This window comes from Mustela putorius, unplaced genomic scaffold (genome assembly GCF_011764305.1).
Source record: "Mustela putorius furo isolate JIRA1106 unplaced genomic scaffold, ASM1176430v1.1 tig00000450_pilon_pilon_pilon, whole genome shotgun sequence".
In the NCBI taxonomy this organism is placed as follows: domain Eukaryota; kingdom Metazoa; phylum Chordata; class Mammalia; order Carnivora; family Mustelidae; genus Mustela; species Mustela putorius.
This window is the reverse complement of record NW_025421385.1, coordinates 2,726,948-2,746,008: the sequence shown is the minus strand read 5'-3', so window position 1 is coordinate 2,746,008 and position 19,061 is coordinate 2,726,948. Positions and strand designations below refer to the sequence as shown.

The following is a 19,061-nucleotide window of genomic DNA, read 5'->3' as shown; positions in this document are numbered from 1 at the left end:
GGGCTTCTGACCCACCTGCGCAGAAAGATTTCAATGCATCAGCAACTCACAGTCGTATCCACACGTTCGGAGCGACGGCCACCCGTAGGTAAGCACAGATTTCATCGTAGGAACAGGTGCTGATGGACACATGAGCTGGCTTCCTACGAAGCATCAAGGGAAACTCTCACGTTGGAAATTCGCTGCAATGCTCGTTTCCTTAGACCTGTGGATCCAACGTGCATTCTCACGGGCCATCCCACTGAGCTCTGTGGATTATTTCTGCGACTTTTATCTCAGTCAAAGGACAAAGTGTTCACGAACGATACAAGGCTGTTTCATCCATCTCTGAGGAAGAAACCACGGGGAGAGACTTCTCAATGAGGCTCACCAAGTTTCAGGAAAACTCTGCCAAGCATCATATGCAAGAGTACATGATTTCAAACGTCCCGGGAACTAGAGCAGTTCAGGAGGAAGTTCCCGATGCTTCCTTTTTAGCATCTTGCTACGTCTCGAAGGCCTCATGGGGTCCTTAGCCAGACTCCCTGAAAGCGCAGGGTGCACGAGGGGGTTTTGCCTGCACAGGAGAGTGGATATGAAAGTGCCTTTGCAGTGGGGTTTGGGTCATTGCTTTCCCAAATCAGCCTCTGATTAGATTGTCATGTCACGCCCTGACCCAGTAAAGCCAACCGAGAGCTCATCCTGGGCCCCAAAGGCTGTCCTTTTTGCCATTTTCTGTGGCTTCTCACTGCACTGGGACCACCACCGATGTGTGGAGAAGCATCATCTGTGAGCCCACTTAACCAAACCCAGGAATGGTGGAGCATCCCTGGGACAGCACGGCCTGTCCCACCGGGTGGCCTCAGGATCGCGCACGGACAATAGGAGACTTTTTGTTAAATAATCCCCCCAATACCACATTTGTTCTGGAAAGTGTCCAAGCTCCAGGCCCTACAAATCCTGGGCACTCTGTGACTGAAGGCACACAGGCAGGGGCCGCTAGGGTCTTCCCGTGTATTAAATATTAGTGACACTTAACACCAGCGTCAATGGAAGTTTTCTTCCTCCCCTACCTGGGCAATGTGGGGCGCCTACTTCGGAGAACACGGACTCGCAGGCTGGAACTTCAGGATTTTGTCCCCTCCTGAGGGGATGGCGTTCTCCGCCAAAGCGGGGAACACGGGGCCAGGGCGGCCCGCCCTCCCAGAGCCACTCTGCAAAGTCCCTGGAGTCCAGGGCCACACAGCAGTGACGGGTTCCACTCAGTAAGTGTTTCCAGGAACCCGCCCGGTTTGAGGAGATACACAGGGATCGCAAGCTCGCCCCTCCCGGCCCCGTGGGGGTTTGCTGAGCAGCTGGGGAGAGAAGAGCAGGTGAGTAACACGGATGTCCCCAGGCCGCCAGGGAAGGTGGGGGCCGCCTGCGGAGACGGGGGCTTTGGGACAAGTCCTCCTATGAGGAAGACTCCTCTGCCCTGATGTGAGGGGAAAGGGGACGAGGGGTGGTTCCAGCATCCCCCTCCCACCGCCTTTAGGCTGAGCCGCTCCCATAAAGAAGAGAGAACTGCAGCCCCGCCCCACCCCCACCCGGGCCCTGTACAGAGAAAGCCGGCAGCACCCCTGGAAAGTATACATAAGCCCCAAACCTACCAGCCACCGATTCTGACTAACCTGTGAATCCCCTAAACATTCTTTCCATAAAGTACTTTTTGCCCTTCTATTGGGTACAGCAGACGTCACTAGACCAAGTGCCTGCGCCTTTCAAGTCGGTTTCCTGGGTCAGGCCCGGCAGATGAAGGGTGTGGAGGGCCGGCTGCGGGGGCGGGGGGCGGGGGGGGGGGCAGGGGGCGGGGGGGGCGGGGGCCATCCGGCGCTTCCTGTTGTTCCAACATTAACATACCTGCTCCCCCGGATCAAAGGGAGCCTCGCCTTCCCTGCGTGCTCCCAACAGGGGAGAAAAAAGTCTAATATAATCAAAAATAAGCAGCAATTTGGTATGATCGGAAACGGACAGTTCGTTACCAAGGATTCAGGTTTGTGGAGAGCAGCTGACAGGGTCCGATTTGAATTCTCCCGAAACATGAACTTTTCTGTAGAGAATTCCCTCTCTTTGTGTCTGCGAAGACATTTCCCAGATGCCCTGCCTCTGTGGGTAGAAACCACCTATCTCTAGGGTGGACGCCACGGCCTTTTCTTCCCACAAGTGCAGTCCACCCAGAGCGGAGATATTTCATTTTATTAAACATGACCCCATCGTCTAAAATAACAGGAAAAAGAAGCAGCTACATAAGAGTGCGTTTTATGTGTCTGACTCGATCGGATGGCTTCATTACGCTTATGCTTCCATCTGCGTATTCACTCCGTAAACGATTTGTTGAGTTGGTCGGACCCTGCGGCCGCCATGGTGGGTCTGACAAGACCAGAACTGGCCGGATTCCCGTCTCCAGGGAGCCCGTGGTTCACTGGGGAGACAGAACCACGCCCACGGCTCTGAGTGGACAAGTGGCCCGGAGGACAGGAGCCCGCCCGGAGAACTAGTGTAGGAGGACATGCGCCCCAGGAGGGAGGCCAGGCCAGCATGGGACGGAGGAGGAGGGCAGGAGAGGAAGCGTGGGCACTGCCTGGGAAGAGATGCTGCGAGCCCTGCAGGGACCGGAAGGCGGGGAGATGGGCGACGGGGACAGAGCTCTGTGGGTCACATCAGGATTTCCATCTTGATCTTAAGAGCCGCAGGAGACACGGAGATATTTTGAAGGGGAGCTGACATCCTTTGATGTATTTGAAAATCAGTATCCAGTTGAAAATTGATGGAAGGAGAGTGAAAGTGGACACGGGGAGGCCCTGGTCCAGGCAGCGGGTCACGAGGGCCTGGCCCCAGCATGGAGACCCCGAGAGATGTCAGGCGTTCAGGATATGAGAGCCAGTGTGGGGGTACATCAGATACTGGGGGAAGAGAGGGGTGAAGGGCTATCCCCCCGCCATCAGACCCACTGGAGCCACGCACAGAAGTCCCTCTGCACTGCGACCCTGAACCATGACAGCGACATGTACTTTCACCCTTGCTGGGTGCCGGAGGAAAGTGGCAGCGACAGAAGTGACTTTCCCAGAGCCTCACAGCTAGCCGCTTCCCACGTGGCCCACCTGCCTCTACCAGCATGCTGCCTTCCCAGCGTGGGCACCCCAGAATCTCCCAGAGCCCCCACTGGACCCCCGACCAGGTAAGTCCAGGATCCTCTCTGAAATAGAGCGACAGGTCCTGGGGTTGGGCTGAGCCCGTGGCAGGCCCCTCGGTGGGCAGCCGTGGGGCTCCCCCAGCCATCAGACCCACTGGAGCCAAGCAGAGTCACCATCTGGGTTTTGTAATTTAGTGAACCTTCCACATCATCTCATAAAATAGACTACTATAGGGAGTTAGTTCTAGAAAAACAAAACCACCGTGCTGACCACTTTGGGGAAAACGGGATAAAAGTGTATCACCAAAGAAACTACCGGCCGGTTGGTGACGGTGAGAGACGCGCCGGGTTTGAAGGCCTCACACGGGGGTGGCCGCCGGGTGCTGACGTCATCGAGCACCGGGAAGTCCGGCGACACTGCGCCTCGTTGTGGAGGACACAAGCAAAACCGCACCAAACCGATCAGCAGACCCAACCCCCAAGGACAAGCCCTGCCCTAGACCGCAAAGCCCTGGAGTCCATATGTGACTCTGTATTTCCTTTCAACATATCTGCATTAAGTAATCCAAGAGCAAACCCGGTTTTAATGTTAACTGACCGCCAACCCATCCAGATGGCTTGGTCCAATGTTGTTATTTGGCCATGAATCTCTAGGTTCCCTCTACTTAATCAAACACACTTATTTTGTTTGTTTGTTTTTATTATTTTTTAAAGATTTTATTTATTTCCTTGAGAGGGACCAAGAGCGAGAGAGAGAGCACAGAGGGAGAGGGAGAAGCAGACTCCCCGCTGAGCAGGGAACCCGACTTGGGACTCAATCCCAGGACCCTGCGATCGTGGCCTGAGCAGAAGGCAGACGCTTAACGGACGGAACCACCCAGGTGCCCCTCAAGCTCACTGTCTGAGCGCGATCGTAACGTGAGTCTCACATGCAGTAAAGTAACAAGAGGGACTCATCCTACGTGACGCTGTAACGTGCTGTCCCAGGAAACAGTTGGACAGAATCAAAATACAGAAAAAGACCCAACTAGCTTTGACAAGGTGGACTGTGATAGAGAATGAATGCTCTAACAAACGGCTGTAAGACAGACGGCGGAATGTTCTGGAAATATAATGTCCGATCTCAGTCTCATCATCAGATAAGGGTGGAGAATGAAATCATGGAAGTGCTGCACAGCTTGAACAGGAGGTTTCCAAGCTCGGCTGCGGGCAGAACTCCCGGGGTGGCTGGAAAGGCCCCAGCACCCTCTTGTTCTCCAGCTCCTCTTAGGGCTCCGATGTGCAACCAAAGTAAAGAACCACAATATGGACCAATATTTATATAATATTTCCTTTGGGAAGATAAACAGCAGAAAGGAAAAGACTGAAACATTTCGATGACCTCAGAATTAAAACTATCGGTTGATTCCATAAACGAAAAAATAATGCAAGTCATTGAAAGGTGAATGACAAACGTGTAACTTTTTGCAGCTCCGTGACAGGCACAGGGTTAATATTCCAATGATGAGATTGTACAAATCAAAAAGAAATTGGACTATCAGAATGCACACACTCACGCGCACCCCCCCCGACATACACACACAGGCATGGCTCCTCGTGAAAGTGATGTGTGAGATACATAGCAATGAAATAGGGAAGGTGTGTTCTAGCTCACTAGTGATAAAAGATGCAGAACTAACCACTTGTATTTACAATATTGGTAGAAAATGGTTTGAGCTCAGGTCATGATCTCAGGGTCATGAGATCAAGCCCCACGTTGGGCTCTGTGCTGGATGTGGAGTCTGCTTAAGATTCTCTCTCTCCCTCTCCCTCTTCCTCTCCTCTCTCTTTCTTAAAAAAGAAAAAAAATATATAATAATGACTCAATAAACTTCCAACAGTAAGCAAGCTGTGGTTGGAGCACAGAAGCCTGGAGATCCCCAGGTTCTGTTTCTCTGGTATAACATTTCAGGTGTGTTACAGAACTTTCTGCCAATCTGTGCTGGGATCTGCCCTCTCCTTTCTGTGCAATGCACTAGCCACGAGCCACGCACACAAACTGAGCACTTGACGGGGCGCCTGGGTGGCTCAGTCGGGTAAGCCTCTGCCTTCAGCTTAGGTCATGATCTCAGGGTCCTGGGATCGAGCCCCACATCGGGCTCTCTGCTCAGTGGGCACCTGCTTCTCCTTCTCCCTCTGCCTGCTGCTCCCCTTCGCTTGTGCGTGCCGTTCTCTGTCAAATAAATAAATAAAATCTTAAAAAAAACAAAGAGAAGAAAGGAAACAGAGCACTTGAAATGTGGCTGTTACAAGCAAGGGACTGAATTTTAGTGTTACTTAACTATATTAAATCTAAACAGACAAGACTAGTGGCTACAGCATTCGACAGAAGAGATCTAGATTGATTGCCTTGTTTTTCCAGACAAGGAGCCTGAATCCCAGGAGGTAAATGACTGGTTCGAAGTCTTACAACTAAGTAGGCAAAGACCACGTACATCAACAATGGTATGATACAACCCGAATAGATTCATTCCCACTTAATTCTACCCTGCACGATGGGGTTCAAGGATTCACGTTCTTTTGAACACTTTTGAAGAAAAAGTGAGTGAATTACGAGATTCCTTGTTCTAAATTTTCTGCTGGTCTCCAAACAGCTTTCCGTGATGACCTTAATTCTTACTTTAGAACGGAGCATCCAAGAGTCTAAACTGGATCCATTTTGCCCACATTTCATTAAACAAAGACCAGAATTAATCGAAAATCATAGCATGAGGTGTGCTGTGTGATCTGAAAAGGCTTTTGGGGCACCGGGTGGCACCGCCAGTTAAGTGTCCGACTCTTGATTTCCGCTCAGCTCAGGATCTCGTGGTCATGACATTGAGCCCTGCATCAGGCTTCCTGCCCCGTGTGGAGTCTGCTTCAGACGCTCTCCCTCTCCCTCTGCCCCTCTCCTCTCCCTCTCTCTCAAATAAACAAAATCTTTAAAATAATTTTAAAAAGACTTCCACACTTCTTTCACACACATCTTCAAGCTGCAGACTCAAACCCTACATCCTGCAAGTCTCCAGAAGATCGACGCTGCAGAACCCGTATGTGTGCATCATGCAAACAAGTGCACACACGCACACAGGCGTGCACATGAGCACACGCGTGCACACACGCACACAGGCGTGCACATGAACACACGTGTGCACACACGCACACAGGTGTGCACATGAGCACACACACGCACACAGGTGTGCACACAGGCGCACACGTGCACACATGCACAAGGCATGCACACGAGCGCACACACAGATGTGCACACGAGCACACACGTGCACACATGCACACAGATGTGCACACGAGCACACTAAAGCACAAACATGCACACATCCCTCCAGGACATTTCTCCCGGAGTTATGTTTTTAAACAAAAAGAAAAATACTGAAAACAAAGTGGAAAGGAGAAGCATTAATTAGAGATGAGAACTTGGGGGAGAACATGGGGCACAGCTTCACATCTCTTCTTTTCAGAACAAAAGCAAGAAGGCCCGAGGCAGGTAAACACATGGGAAAGGTGACTGGGGGCTGCTCACACCTTTAACCTTCACCTTGAATCCAGGAGCTCTCCGTGTGTGAGCGCGTATTTCCAGGGCACGCCGTGCCGTGTCTACGCGTTCACTCCTCTGGCTAAAACACTGCTTCTCATCTGCTCGGAGCAGATGTCCCCGCCCCCTGTGAAGGTCCCCGCGCCCCCCTCCCGTGAAGGAGGCCACTGAGCCCCGCCGGTATTCAAATGCTGGGAATCACGCAGCCCTTAAGTGTTGGGAGGAAGTGGGTCTTTCCTTGTAAAGTTAGCTGATGGTTCCTCTCAACATACCTGGGACACCAATTTAAAAAGGAAAAAGGAAGTGGTCAAAGTCATGCTTTTTTGTAAACTTCAAAGCTTATCTCTCCCTCCCCCCGCTTTACATTTTACTGTCTGGGGAGCTGACTCGTCTGCAGCTGTTGGCAGAGACGGTGCTCCATGGCGTCAAACCTGCCTCCTCACGGCCCATAAAATTACAGCAGGGAACCAGGACCCGCAGGTGTGGGAGGGAGAGGCCAGGATGCCCCCTTAATGATTTCTCTGACACCCCATGCTGAGCTGCTGGAGGAAGGGGCTGGAAGGGGCTGTGAGGTGCGTGCTCGGCTGTTCGGCTGTTCGCTGCCCGGGAGGCTGGGCCAGGTCGGCTCTCCCTTCCAGGACCAGTGGTGGCTTCCAGCCCCGAAAACTATTCAAAAAATTACTGTTGCTACATGTGCTGGGGCATGGGGAACCCCCACAGAGACTTGTGTCCCCCGTACAAATCCACCGAAACTCAGACCACCGAAGGAGGGAAGCAGAGAGAAGCCAAATCAGATCCAATATCTGATAACCCAAGTTCAAAAGACATCAAACCACATCGAGTACTATAGCAAAGTGCTTTAAAATCTGCAAGCCCAGGTTCTGTTTCCTCCTCAAACTGGGAGAGATAAGTAAACAAATAAACATTGTACATGTTTTTAAGGATGTCAGATTTCTATGGGTACATCATAGGAAGAATGGAACACATTTTGTTCTTTTTTCTTTTAATGATAAAAGAAATTAATAATTTAGACTATCCATTAGCCAATTGTAATAAAATTTTGCAAATCACTAGATCATCATGCCTTATGGTTTTAATCCCATATTTTTGTGGGGTTTTTGGTTTGTTTGTTTTTTAAGATTTTATTTTTAAGTAATCTCTACACCCAACGTGGGACTTGAACTCTCAACTCTGAGATCAAGAGTCGCATGTTCTCCCAGCTGAGCCAGCCGGACACCCCTTGACCCCATATTTTGAAACAGAAGGGGTAAAAAGCCAGAAAATTGATTTAAAGAAATCTAAAATTGCTTATATTGTTTTTGTTGGGCAGATCGAAAAATGCACACATTTCTTTAAAGAAATGGAAAAACGGATGTGGCGTTTGCAAGAGGAAAGAACAGGGAAGGGGGAAGATCCATCTTAGAGATGTTTGGGAAGCAAAGCACGGGGCTGAGGTGTCATCAAGCCCTACCCTGTGATCCATGGCGTGGTGGGGGCAGGGGGAAGGACAACGGGAAATAAAGCATGACAAAAAAATGAAAAGTTCCAGTTTTGCCCTCAAGGACATTTTATTTTTTTACTGAAGCACGGTTGAGTTACAACGCAGGCATCATTGAAATCAGGGACCCGACACACACATGGACTAAACATGTTTTTTTAAAAATCGGGAAGGATTTATCTTACACCCTTAAATTACATTTACTCGGTAATACTGGGTTTGCGTTATGCGTCACGCTGCTCGTCCTCGAGGGAGCAGCTTGGGTGAGTTGCATCTGTCGGGCTCCCCGCTAACTTCTAGAGGGAAGCGTGGGGGAGGGGTGGCCCCAGAAACAGCACTGCTCAGGCTGATGGGAAAACAACCGTCGCTGGGAAAGAAGCCGCGCTTCCGGCGCTGTAGGATAGAGGAAAAGGAGGAAAGGTTTTACGTGGCAAACATTTTCTGAGACCCTACCAGGGGTCAGGCACGGGGCTGGGGGTCTTGGTGCGTAAAGATTAAACACGGTAAGGCACAGGGCGTCAACAGAAGCTTCCGGATCATGAAGACACTCAAGCCCAGAAGGGAATGACCAAGTCAACACCGTGGATCAGAGGTTGGCAAACTCTAGCGTGTGGGCCCAGTTTTGCGGTTTCCACATTTCTCAATGGCTGCTAACAAGGAAGGAAGGAAGGAGGGGCTAAGTCACGCGACCAAATCAAATGTGGCCGCAAAATGACGGGCGTCTCGTCCTTTCCAGAAAATGTTTGCCGACATCTACGAACAGCTGGAAACACGCCGTGCCTACCCCAGCCTGCTACCCCCTTCCTGCTCTTAGAGCTTTCGGGGTTTGCGGTGTCCGAGGGCTCTCTATAGAAGTTAAAAGCTTTCTGAACTCCTGCTTTCACGTGGATTGCGCCACACTTTTCTTTATGAAGCGATCGGTACACTAAACATTGTAACAGTATTCAAATGTCGCTGATTTCTGGAAGGTCTTTTGGGCCACTCCATTCTGCTACCTCTTCTAACTCAGACATTGTATGCGGTTAAAGTACATGCGCGCGCGCGTGTGTGTATAATAATCTGCACGTGTAAGAACCACGGTTTCTATTTGTAATTAAACCACAAAGATCGGTTCACCTGGGGACAAAACTACTTTTCAGGCATAACTGAAGACAAGGCTGTTTAATCACCCCGTTAAGCCGGTGCTACCCACCACATGACTTGAAAGAACAAGGAAGCCATTCTCGCTCCTGTTGAGAACTCTTCATGCTGCCCTTCCCACGTGGGTACAGGAAGCTACTCACAATCTGAAGTTGGAATTTTTCCAAGTTTTACATTACGTATTTTATACTGGTTTTAAGTATATTTGGTCATGAAAGGAAATTTATACATTTTGAAAAATTAAGGCAAAACAAATCTGCCTGGGTTTATCTATTCATATGGACAGTGTCTAAAAAGAAAGCGAATCAGGTAAGTAGGACATTTATTTTGGACTGTCTTCATTTTGTTGACTACAGGCTTGCTTAATAGAAATGTAACAAAACCTGCTCTTCTGGAACCAGCCAAAATAAAAGTTTGATCCTTGATCTAAGTGGAGGCTATGGTTCGTTCCTAAAACCAATGACTCCATTTGGCGTATGCCCATTTGAGGTAATTAATGCCATTTGTACTAGCCAGAGCTGCAGTCACACTTCCCAGCCAGCTGGACCCAACGGGGCCAGGCACCAGCTTACAGACCACAGCCTGCCTGCAGGACAAGCGGGGTCTGATCACGAACACGCTACCTGCTTCAACTACGCAACTGCACGTATGACACCCAACCCTCACCCTGGACTAGGGACAACAAGATTGTTTCTCAGTCTGCATAACGGCAAGTCCTTCCGTCAGCTGCGGCTGAACCTTGTCCCGGAGTCTGGTGTTCGATCGTTTTGCATAGAACGTAGTAAGTAAGATGCATCTTGGTGGCCCAGTGGATTCTGCCAAGCTGCAAAGTGTTTGGGAGATCTGTTACAAAATAGACACAATTATGTAGGAAAGATTATTGGAGTACATTTGAGACAAAAGAGGTAGACAGACTACAAAGTTCCAAGAACTTTGGAGAGAAGACATATTGATGATAAGCATGAATGTAACTTTGCTTTTTAAACAAAGCCACTTTCCTGAGAATGATGCGGTCTGCCTCTGACCGTCAAGCAGCCAGCTCCTCTCTGGCGGAGCACCAGGCCGGTGTAGTGCTGACCACACACCCCTCCTGGGGAGGAGTGTCCCACCAGTGCTACGGGGGCCCCACACCGCTCATGGGGAGGAAAGCCTGGCACAGAAAACATGGAAACGTGCAATCCTGTTTGCTATACATCTTTACAGCCTCGGTCTGCTGGCCAGCAACCAAACCTTCCCACCCCTACTCATATAAAAGAATAAAAGGGTGCATTGGATTGATCTGATATGAAACTGTTTCTTAAATTTATTTTTTAAAAAGATTTGTTTCTTTATTTTAGAGAGAGAGCCTGAGCGAGAGTACACGTGGAGGGAGAGGCAGAGGGAGAGAATCTTCGAGCTGACTCCCTGCTGAGCGCCGAGCCCGAGGGGGCACTGGATCCCACCACCCATGAGGTCACGACCTCAGCGGAAACCCAGAGTCCAAGACTCAACCCACTGAGCCATGGAGGCGCCCCCCCAAATTTATAAAATAATTAGAGAGTCTAGCTTGGCATTATCTGAATTATCTGAAAGCAGAGATGCAGTACAGTATAAGTTCTTTTTCCATCATTTTCAATTCTTCACATCATATTTCTATCAAAAATTTTAATTTACACTAGCTATTATTTTTTAAATTCAACTCACGTGGAAAAATAAGAGAAAGAAGAAAGCACATTTAATGAGTGGTAAATTTGTGGGAGAAGCTTTGTATAATGTGTTTCATTAAATTCTTCAGTAACCCTATCAGATTAGAATTATTGCACCCATTTTTAAAGATAAGAAAGCTGGGGGCGCCTGGGTGGCTCAGTGGGTTAAGCCTCTGCCTTCTGCTCGGGTCATGATCCCAGTGTCCTGGGATCGAGTCCCGCATCGGGCTCTCTGCTCAGCGGGGAGCCTGCTTCCTCCTCTCTCTCTCTGCCTGCCTCTCTGCCTACTTGTGATTTCTGTCTGTCAAATAAATAAATAAAATCTTTAAAAAATAAAAATAAAAAAGAACAGCACTCTTTAAAAAAAAAAAAGATAAGAAAGCTGACACATGTGCCTTACACCTGTCAGAATGACTAAAATCAACAACACAGGAAACCACATGTGTTGGCGAGGATGTGGAGAAAGGGGAACCCTCTCACACGTTGGTAGGAATGTAAGGTGCTTCAGCCTCTCTGGAAAACAGTGTGGAGGGGTGCCTGGGTGGCTCAGTCACTGGACGTCTGTCTTTGGCTCAGGTCATGATCCCAGGATCCTAGGATCCCAGGGTCAAACCCCAAATCGGGCTCCCTGCACAGTGGGGAGCCTGCTTCTCCCTCTCCCTCAGCCTGCTGCTCCCCTTGCTTGTGCTGCTTCTGTCAAATAAGTGAGTAAAATCTTAAAGAAGAGGAAGGAGGAGGGGGAAGAGGCGGAGGAGGGCGGTAGTATGGAAGTTCCTTCAAAAGGTAAAAATAGAACCACCCTGCAACCCAGCACTTACGCTCCTGATTCAAAGGAATACATGCCCCCAATGTTTACAGCAGCGTTATTTACAATAGCTACATTATGGAAACAGTCCAAGTGTCCGTCAACTGATGAAGATTGTGTGTGTGTGTGTGTGTGTGTGTGTGTATTACATGCGTCTCTCTCTCTCTCTCTCACAACACACACACACACACACACACAATGGAATATTACTCAGCCATAAAAAATACGAAAGCTTTCCATTACAACAACATGGGTACCCCATGGATGGAAAGTATTATGCTAAGCAAAATAAGTCAGAGGAAGACAAATACCATATGATTTCACCCATATGTGGAATTAAAAAAAAACAAAACAAATAAGCAAAGCAAAAAACAAAGAGAGAGAGAGAGAAACCAAGAAACAACTCTTAACTGCAGAGAACACAGTGATTGTTACAGAGGGGTGTTGAGGGGGCATGAGGGACTATCGGCCGCGGATTAAGGAGAGCATTTGTTGTGATGAGCACAGGAGCCGTATGGAAGCGATGAATGACTTTATTGTACACCTGACGCTAATATAACATTTCGTGTTAACTGGAATTAAAATAAAAAGTTAAAAAAATGAAAGCTGACATACGGTAAACATAAGGGACTTAAGCAAGGTCACTGACAACTAAAAACCAGGATCAAAGCCCAGGTCTTGGTGATTCAGAATAACTCAATAATATTGCCTGTTACAGTCTAAAACATTTTCCAATAAAAATAAAAAAGTAGAGGCTCTGAGCCATAATTGAGACCATGCTATATGTGGGTAGTAAATAAGCTTTCGAAGCCCATTTTTCCTGCCTCTCTGTGTGCATTCTGATTGGGTAGAACCTGTATTTGACCATTCCCAATGTGGGAGGCCGCCTGTGAGCTGATGGCCTCTCTGGGGAGCTCTACCCAAGGTCTACCCCAGGTCATCAGTTCTCATGACAACCTCAGCACGGGTGAGCTACCCCCGCACACGTTATAGCGGGCATTCCCAGAGCCCAGCACGGCGGGCGAGGACTTCACACGCTCATCCTTTCCTTCACTGGTGCCTCGTACCCTGTGTGTTAATTGCTCGTCCGATTGACCGGCCTCCCCCAGGACAGATACAGACAGAGATCTTGTTCTGGCCTGAAAACGCTGTTTTATACACAGAGTGAATAAGAAAGCAAGATGAGTGCAAACACTCTCCAAACAGTGTGCCAAGCCCAATCAGAATTGGTGTTTTCCAAGGAAAATGGAATATTTTAAAGGTAGAGGCCACCAGCTGGGAGACGCCATCAGAACCACTTGTGCTCTCTTCCTTGGACGTATCCTTCCTTCCTTCCGTTTTGAAATCCCGGAACGGGTGTAACAGCGTCTCCTGACACAGCCGCACGGTGCGCAGTTCAATCATCTCTCTGAGGTCTGAGCGTGTTGTTTGTTCACGGCAAAGAAAGAAGAGATTTCCTGAAATGGAACTTTTGACCCATTTTATTTTGTTTTTAAACAAAGCGAAGGGAACTCAGCAATTGTCTGTGAGCGTTAAGCTTGATCCCAAACAGACTGGCGCGCGCTGAGTGTCCTCTTGACGGTGCAAACTCGAGAACACACGGACTGGCTCCGGCGCAGGCTGCGGCTCCGGTTCCCAGCTCGGGAGCAGGCGGGAGTCTGGAAGGAGGCGCTGCCGCCACGGACCGAGGCCTTCTAGGTCTTGCAGCGGACCCTTCCCCTGGAGGGAACCCGTGGTCATGGCCTCAGGACCCCCATTTCTAACCAAATATCCCACGTGACACACGGGACCTGTCCGAAGGCTGCGGCTCTGCGCCTGCGGAACGGTGGACCCCGGGCAGGTGTCGGGGCTGCGCACGGAAGGCGCCGGCGAGAGACCGAGGCGGGACACCGTGCGGGGGCCGCGGGGAACCACGCGAGGCCAGCCTGCCGCACGAGAGGGCCGGCACCGGAGCCGGGTCCCGGCCGGCGTTCCCGCGGCCAGGCCGAGCCCACCAGGACGCACCAGCGCTGCTCGAGGCCCAGCCCCGGCGGATGCTGAAGCAGGGGCGGCCCTGCCGCTAGGAGCCCACGGCCTCCTCCAGGACCGCGGTGTGCACGGGTGTGCACGGGTGTGCACGGGTGTGCGCGGAATCCCGGAGAAGAAGGGGCATCCCCAGCTCTCCGCAGGGAGGACGTGCGGGGGCCGGAAAGCACAGGGGAAGGGAAACGGCCGAACGGGGGCGGGGGAGGGGGGGGTGCTGGGCAGCAGAGGCCCAGGGAGGCAGGAACTGAGGCGCGGGAGGCGGGGGCTGGGGCGATCGGAGGGTCCCCGGCTCTGGCAGCGGACACCCAGGTTGCAGAAGGCCTCCACCCCCAGGCTGACCGCTTGTGCCGCTTACACAGCCTGCATCTGCCCGCGCTCCGCCTTCAGGAACTGCACCTGACGGAATCCACTGGAAAGTGTTGCCAAGGAAAGCAACATTTCTTAGAAAATCTGCTACTCTTTCCATTAATTCATCAAGTATTTATTGAATGCTGCGCATTTTTTTTTAGACACTGGGGATATACAGAAAACCCAAGACAGAGTGAGAAAGTCGCTCTGGGGAAGAGGAGAGAGAGACACTAAATCGGAGAACAAATTACGTAGTCTTTTACTACGTAAAATAGTAGAAGGTGGCGAGGGCTAAGAGAGAAAACCAAAGCTGGCGAAGGGAATTAAACACAGGGCAGGGCAAGGAGGCAGTGCAGAAAGTTCAGACAGATTTCTCAGGGTGAGCCTTCTGAGGAGGGAAGGAAGCGGGGCGGGGGGTGGCAGTAGGGCTCACTGCGGGAAGGGCATTTCTGGAAGAGGGAACTGCACATACAAAGGCCCTGGGGTGGAAGGCTTAGGGGGCACAGGGCACCAGGGTGGCCGGAGCAGACAGCTAATGGGGAGAAAGCTGGGGGCCTGGAAACAGGCAGCTGAGACCCCAGACGGAGTCCACGGAATGTCATCAAACCGCAGGGTGAGGACCTGGCTTTCCAAGACAGCGCAGCGCCATCAGTACATCGACCTCACTGTTGAGAAGTCCATTCACAAATTCTGGCTGCTTCCACGCCTCATGAAGGGATTTAACAAGTCCCAAACGTTACAAAGTCCTCTGGAGTCCTCCTGACGCATGAGGAAGCCTCTTCTAGAAAATCCGTAAAAGAGGGAGCCCGTCCTTGTGCTCACAGTGAGACCCCAGGTCCCGGGAAGCAGCCAGGCCTGCGGGGCATAGCAAGCCCACCTTAGGGAGGTGGCTTTCTCTTAAGAACAGTCCCTGGGACAAAGCGTTTCCTCACATGGGAGTTTCGTGTGCCTGTAAATGACAGTGGGGGCCCGGGACACCCCGTCTGGGTCCTGTGCCCGGACAGCCCTGAGATGACGGGGACGCTGGAGGTGAGCACTTGCGTCCCGAGGGTCCTGCAGGGCTTTGCAAGTGGGCCCTAAAGTGCCACGGTCTGGAGTGGGTCATGAAGAGGCCTGGGAAAGGTGGCCTGTCTTCACTTTCACATCGAGGGGACAGACAGCCAGGTCCCAGGGGTGCCCCTATGCTCCCTAAAACCTGCCCCGCGGCTTTCACCAAAAAAAGCTGAGTCCGCTTCACAAACATGAAGGCTTCTTAGGGAACGGACCCACCACAAGTGCATTTGGCAAAATGGCATCAACTTGAAGCCTGAAGTGAAGTAAATTGCAGTATTTACAAGCCAAGGCAAATGTTCAAAGGGAGGGCTCAGACACAAAGAACAGATGGCGGGGGAGGAAGCCAGAGCGGCTTTGCCAACACCCACAAAATGCAGATTTTTTAAGTGCCTTGAAGGCTGTTTATGGTCTGAGCACCCGGGAACCAGCCCCTTGGCTCCGGGAAGCTCTCTTTCGGCGTCCACACTGCGTCCTGGACGGGACCCCGTGGACCATGTGCAGACCCCTCCTCGGGAGATGCCTTTCTCGTGAAACATCACCTCTATCTGGTAAAAGGCAGTCACAGTCTTTCCGCTTTGTTTTACAACGTGAAAGGGGAGGAACTGTTTGTGGCTGATGCTCAGAATGAAGAAAAATGGAGAAAAAGCCCCCCCCCCAGTCACACTGTTTGCTTCTGGGGTGGTTCAAACCCTTAGGGATCGTGGACCCACAAAGATGTCTTCAAACGTCCCATTATAGGCGTCCCATAAAGAGCACGGTGCTGTTTTTTGTTTTTGTTTTTGTTTTTTTTCCATTTTAGGAACATCTTTGCAAACGTGACTCTAAATCAGGGCCTCCCTGTGCAGTGCGGACGGTGCGGGGTGAGCGTAAGTGCAGGTGGGGGTGCGCCTTTGGGAGAGCGAAGGGGACGGGGAAGCACTGAGCTGCTCGCAGTCAGTCCGGGAGACGATGAGGGGACGACACGAGTTTCACTGACGTTTTCTCATTAGCTGTTACTTAGATACTTTCTTACACTGGAATCATTTTTTTTTTTTTTTTAGAGAGAAAGAGAATGCTTGTGAATGGCAGGGGTCGGGGGTGTTGGGGGAGTTGGGAAGGGACAGAGGGAGAGGGAGAGAGAGAGAATCCCAAGCAGGCTCCACATTCGGTGTGGGAAAAGATACGTGTGGAGCCTGACACGGGGCTCGATCTCATGACCCTGACAGAGATCATGACCTGAACCCAAATCAAGAGTCTAATGCTTCACCGACTGAGCCCCCGAAGAGCTCCAATACTGCAGTTATTTTTAAGGAAAAATAATGAAATGGCACCTACATCATCACAGTGAAGAATCACTCTAGCACTTCTTCTAAAACCCAAATCAAGTTGCAGAACAATAAACGCTGAAACATTTACCAAAGTAGGAGTCGCCTGAGGAGTGGGTTCCTGTCTTTCTCCCTCACAGAATCTCTCGGTGCGTTCTCTAAGGGGATTCAGTAGACGAATGGGGGCGCAGATGGATGATGACATTTGACCAAGTTTAGAAGTAAGCACTAGCACTTCAGAGACGGACACCCTCAGGTACAGGACAATACACTCACGGGAAGGACAGTGATAATACACTCCCGGTTTCATCTGCACAGAGAAGAGACTTTCACATACACAATCTCAGCACGCACACACACACACACACAGGCATGCACACACACAGATAGACGCACCCCCACACACACACACACACACAGATTCTACAGATGATATCTGCAGAAGGAATCACATTTTCCACCACATTGAGTCCAGGTTTAATTATCAAGTTGATAAATAACCTTCAGATTTCAAGGCCACACAGAAGAGTCACTTACCCTGGGAAGGGGCTGCTGAGATCCCTCCTGGGCTTGGGGTGGATGGGCAGCTGATTCCAAGGAAGAGCCCCTAACCTGTAAAGAACATCCAGAGGTCAAGTCCCGTGAGCAGCAACTCCAGTGGACAGAGCCCTCATCGGACAAAACATTTTGCAAAAACAAAACACCTCTTATTTGGAGATGTTATGTATTTTGATATTTCTGGAGTGAAAAACATACTTTTGCATATATATTTGGTAATTCAAATAACTATCCCCACTCGAATAAATACAGTCCTTCTATCGGCCTAGATTCACACATATAACAATGCCTGCACATAAGGCACCAAAAATGTATATAATTTTGTAACATTTTTAGAGGAAAATTATTTTTTGTTTTTGAAAATGTCTTTTTATGTCAATATTAGTGATTGACAAGATTTGTAAAACATAGCACTAAGGATCCAAAGCTGTATTACTTATTGCTCCTCAAGAGATCTAAATATGCTTTCAGCACAGGTTCTGGCCAAAATAAGAGTGAGCCGACAGGCTGTCAAGAAAAATAACTTATGATTAGAAAATCTGACCACATATTTTTTGTAATTTCAGATTCATTAAAAGTGTGCAAAGTCAAATTAGTCTGTAGTTGATATAACGGTGATTGTTTTATCTTTGCATTTTTGAAGTTTGAGAAGTTTTATTATTCCCCATAAACCCACAACAAATATCGCTTCCATTTAGGTTTAAGTAACATGAAGATTTCAACAATGAGCGTCTACTAAAACGGAGTGTGTAGATATGTGGATGGGCTGGTAGTTTGCAGCTAAACTGTGAAGGCTTCGGCACCGAGAGAGAGAGGAGACAATGGCCAGGTAATGGTCTCCCAAAAACGCATTCCCACGTTCCTATGTGCCCTTGACATTTAGACATGCGAATCCCTCCTCACTACGACCCTGGATGCGATGTCACCGTGACATGTTTTTTCTTTCATCTTACTGAAAACATGAGCAGATATCTCTCCAGTGGTGTGACAACTAAGGGTCCCCTCCCAGACTTGAGGGCTCTGTTGTTGAACAAAGTGCCAGGGACTAAGCTTCTGGAACAGCGGTGGCATCTGTGCTGCTCTGTGAACAGACTAACTTCATGTTGGGGCCTAATCCACCACTTCCCGCCAAACAAAGGCGATTAAAGGGAAAAAATCAGCACTGCACATCCATCAAAGCTAAAAATATGTTGCTGCCATATTATTCCAATATATTTTTAATCTACAAATTGGTGTATCTTTGTTTACCAACCAGAAGACTCACTTGATAGGAATTCACAAGTTAACAAGGTACCAGGGGAGATGACAGATTGACAGGTTGAGGACTAGTTCGTTGGGAGTGAAGGAACTTCTCTGGTAGATCCTGGGACTGAACAGGCCCAGCCTGGGCTCCCTAGTACCGCCCATCAGCAAGCACGGGCCTGCCACAGTGTGTCCCTCATTGGGAGCGGCTGGCCCCACAGGAGGAGCCCACGCAGTCTTCTTCAGACAGCATGTTTGCTCTAAACGCAAAAGCTCAAGTCGGATCCAGGGCAGTACTTTCTGTCTCACATACTCCATGACTGATTGTGCTGTGAAACTCTCTTACCTGCACACATGCTTCTAAACACAGGCAGTTAGCTGAAGGCACGCATATGACTTTATCTGAATGTGCTTATGTATTTCTCCTCTACTCACTCAACAAATGTTCCTTGAGCTCTTCCTACTCACGGGCACTGCTCTGGGCATGGAGGACAATCGGGAACAAAAGAAAAGCTATGCCTGTCCGAGAAAATCAGTCCAGCGAAGGGAGGCGGACAGACAGACAAACAAATAAATGGGTCTCATTGGCTCCTACAGCACACAGAGTCTTTCAAGGATGTTCACAGGAGCGGGCTGTGTCTCTGGCAGCCCAACTCTTCATCTTTGTGGCTGCTCCTGGGAGGA

The 19,061-nt window shown here is 49.8% G+C and overlaps 1 protein-coding gene across 7 annotated transcripts in view; it reads right to left on the bottom strand.

The window, feature by feature from the left end:
• The window catches only part of LOC101683137, a 69,992-nt gene that overhangs the window by 18,944 nt on the left and 31,987 nt on the right, over positions 1–19,061 (bottom strand). For all 7 annotated transcript variants that reach the window (XR_006606785.1, XR_006606784.1, XR_006606786.1 and 4 more), the window contains one exon: positions 17,115–17,189. Coding sequence is in view for 3 of the 7 variants with exons in the window: in XM_013044390.2 (XP_012899844.2) it covers positions 17,115–17,189 (75 nt within the window). In the remaining 4 variants the exon portion in view is untranslated. The remainder of the gene's footprint in view (positions 1–17,114; positions 17,190–19,061) is intronic.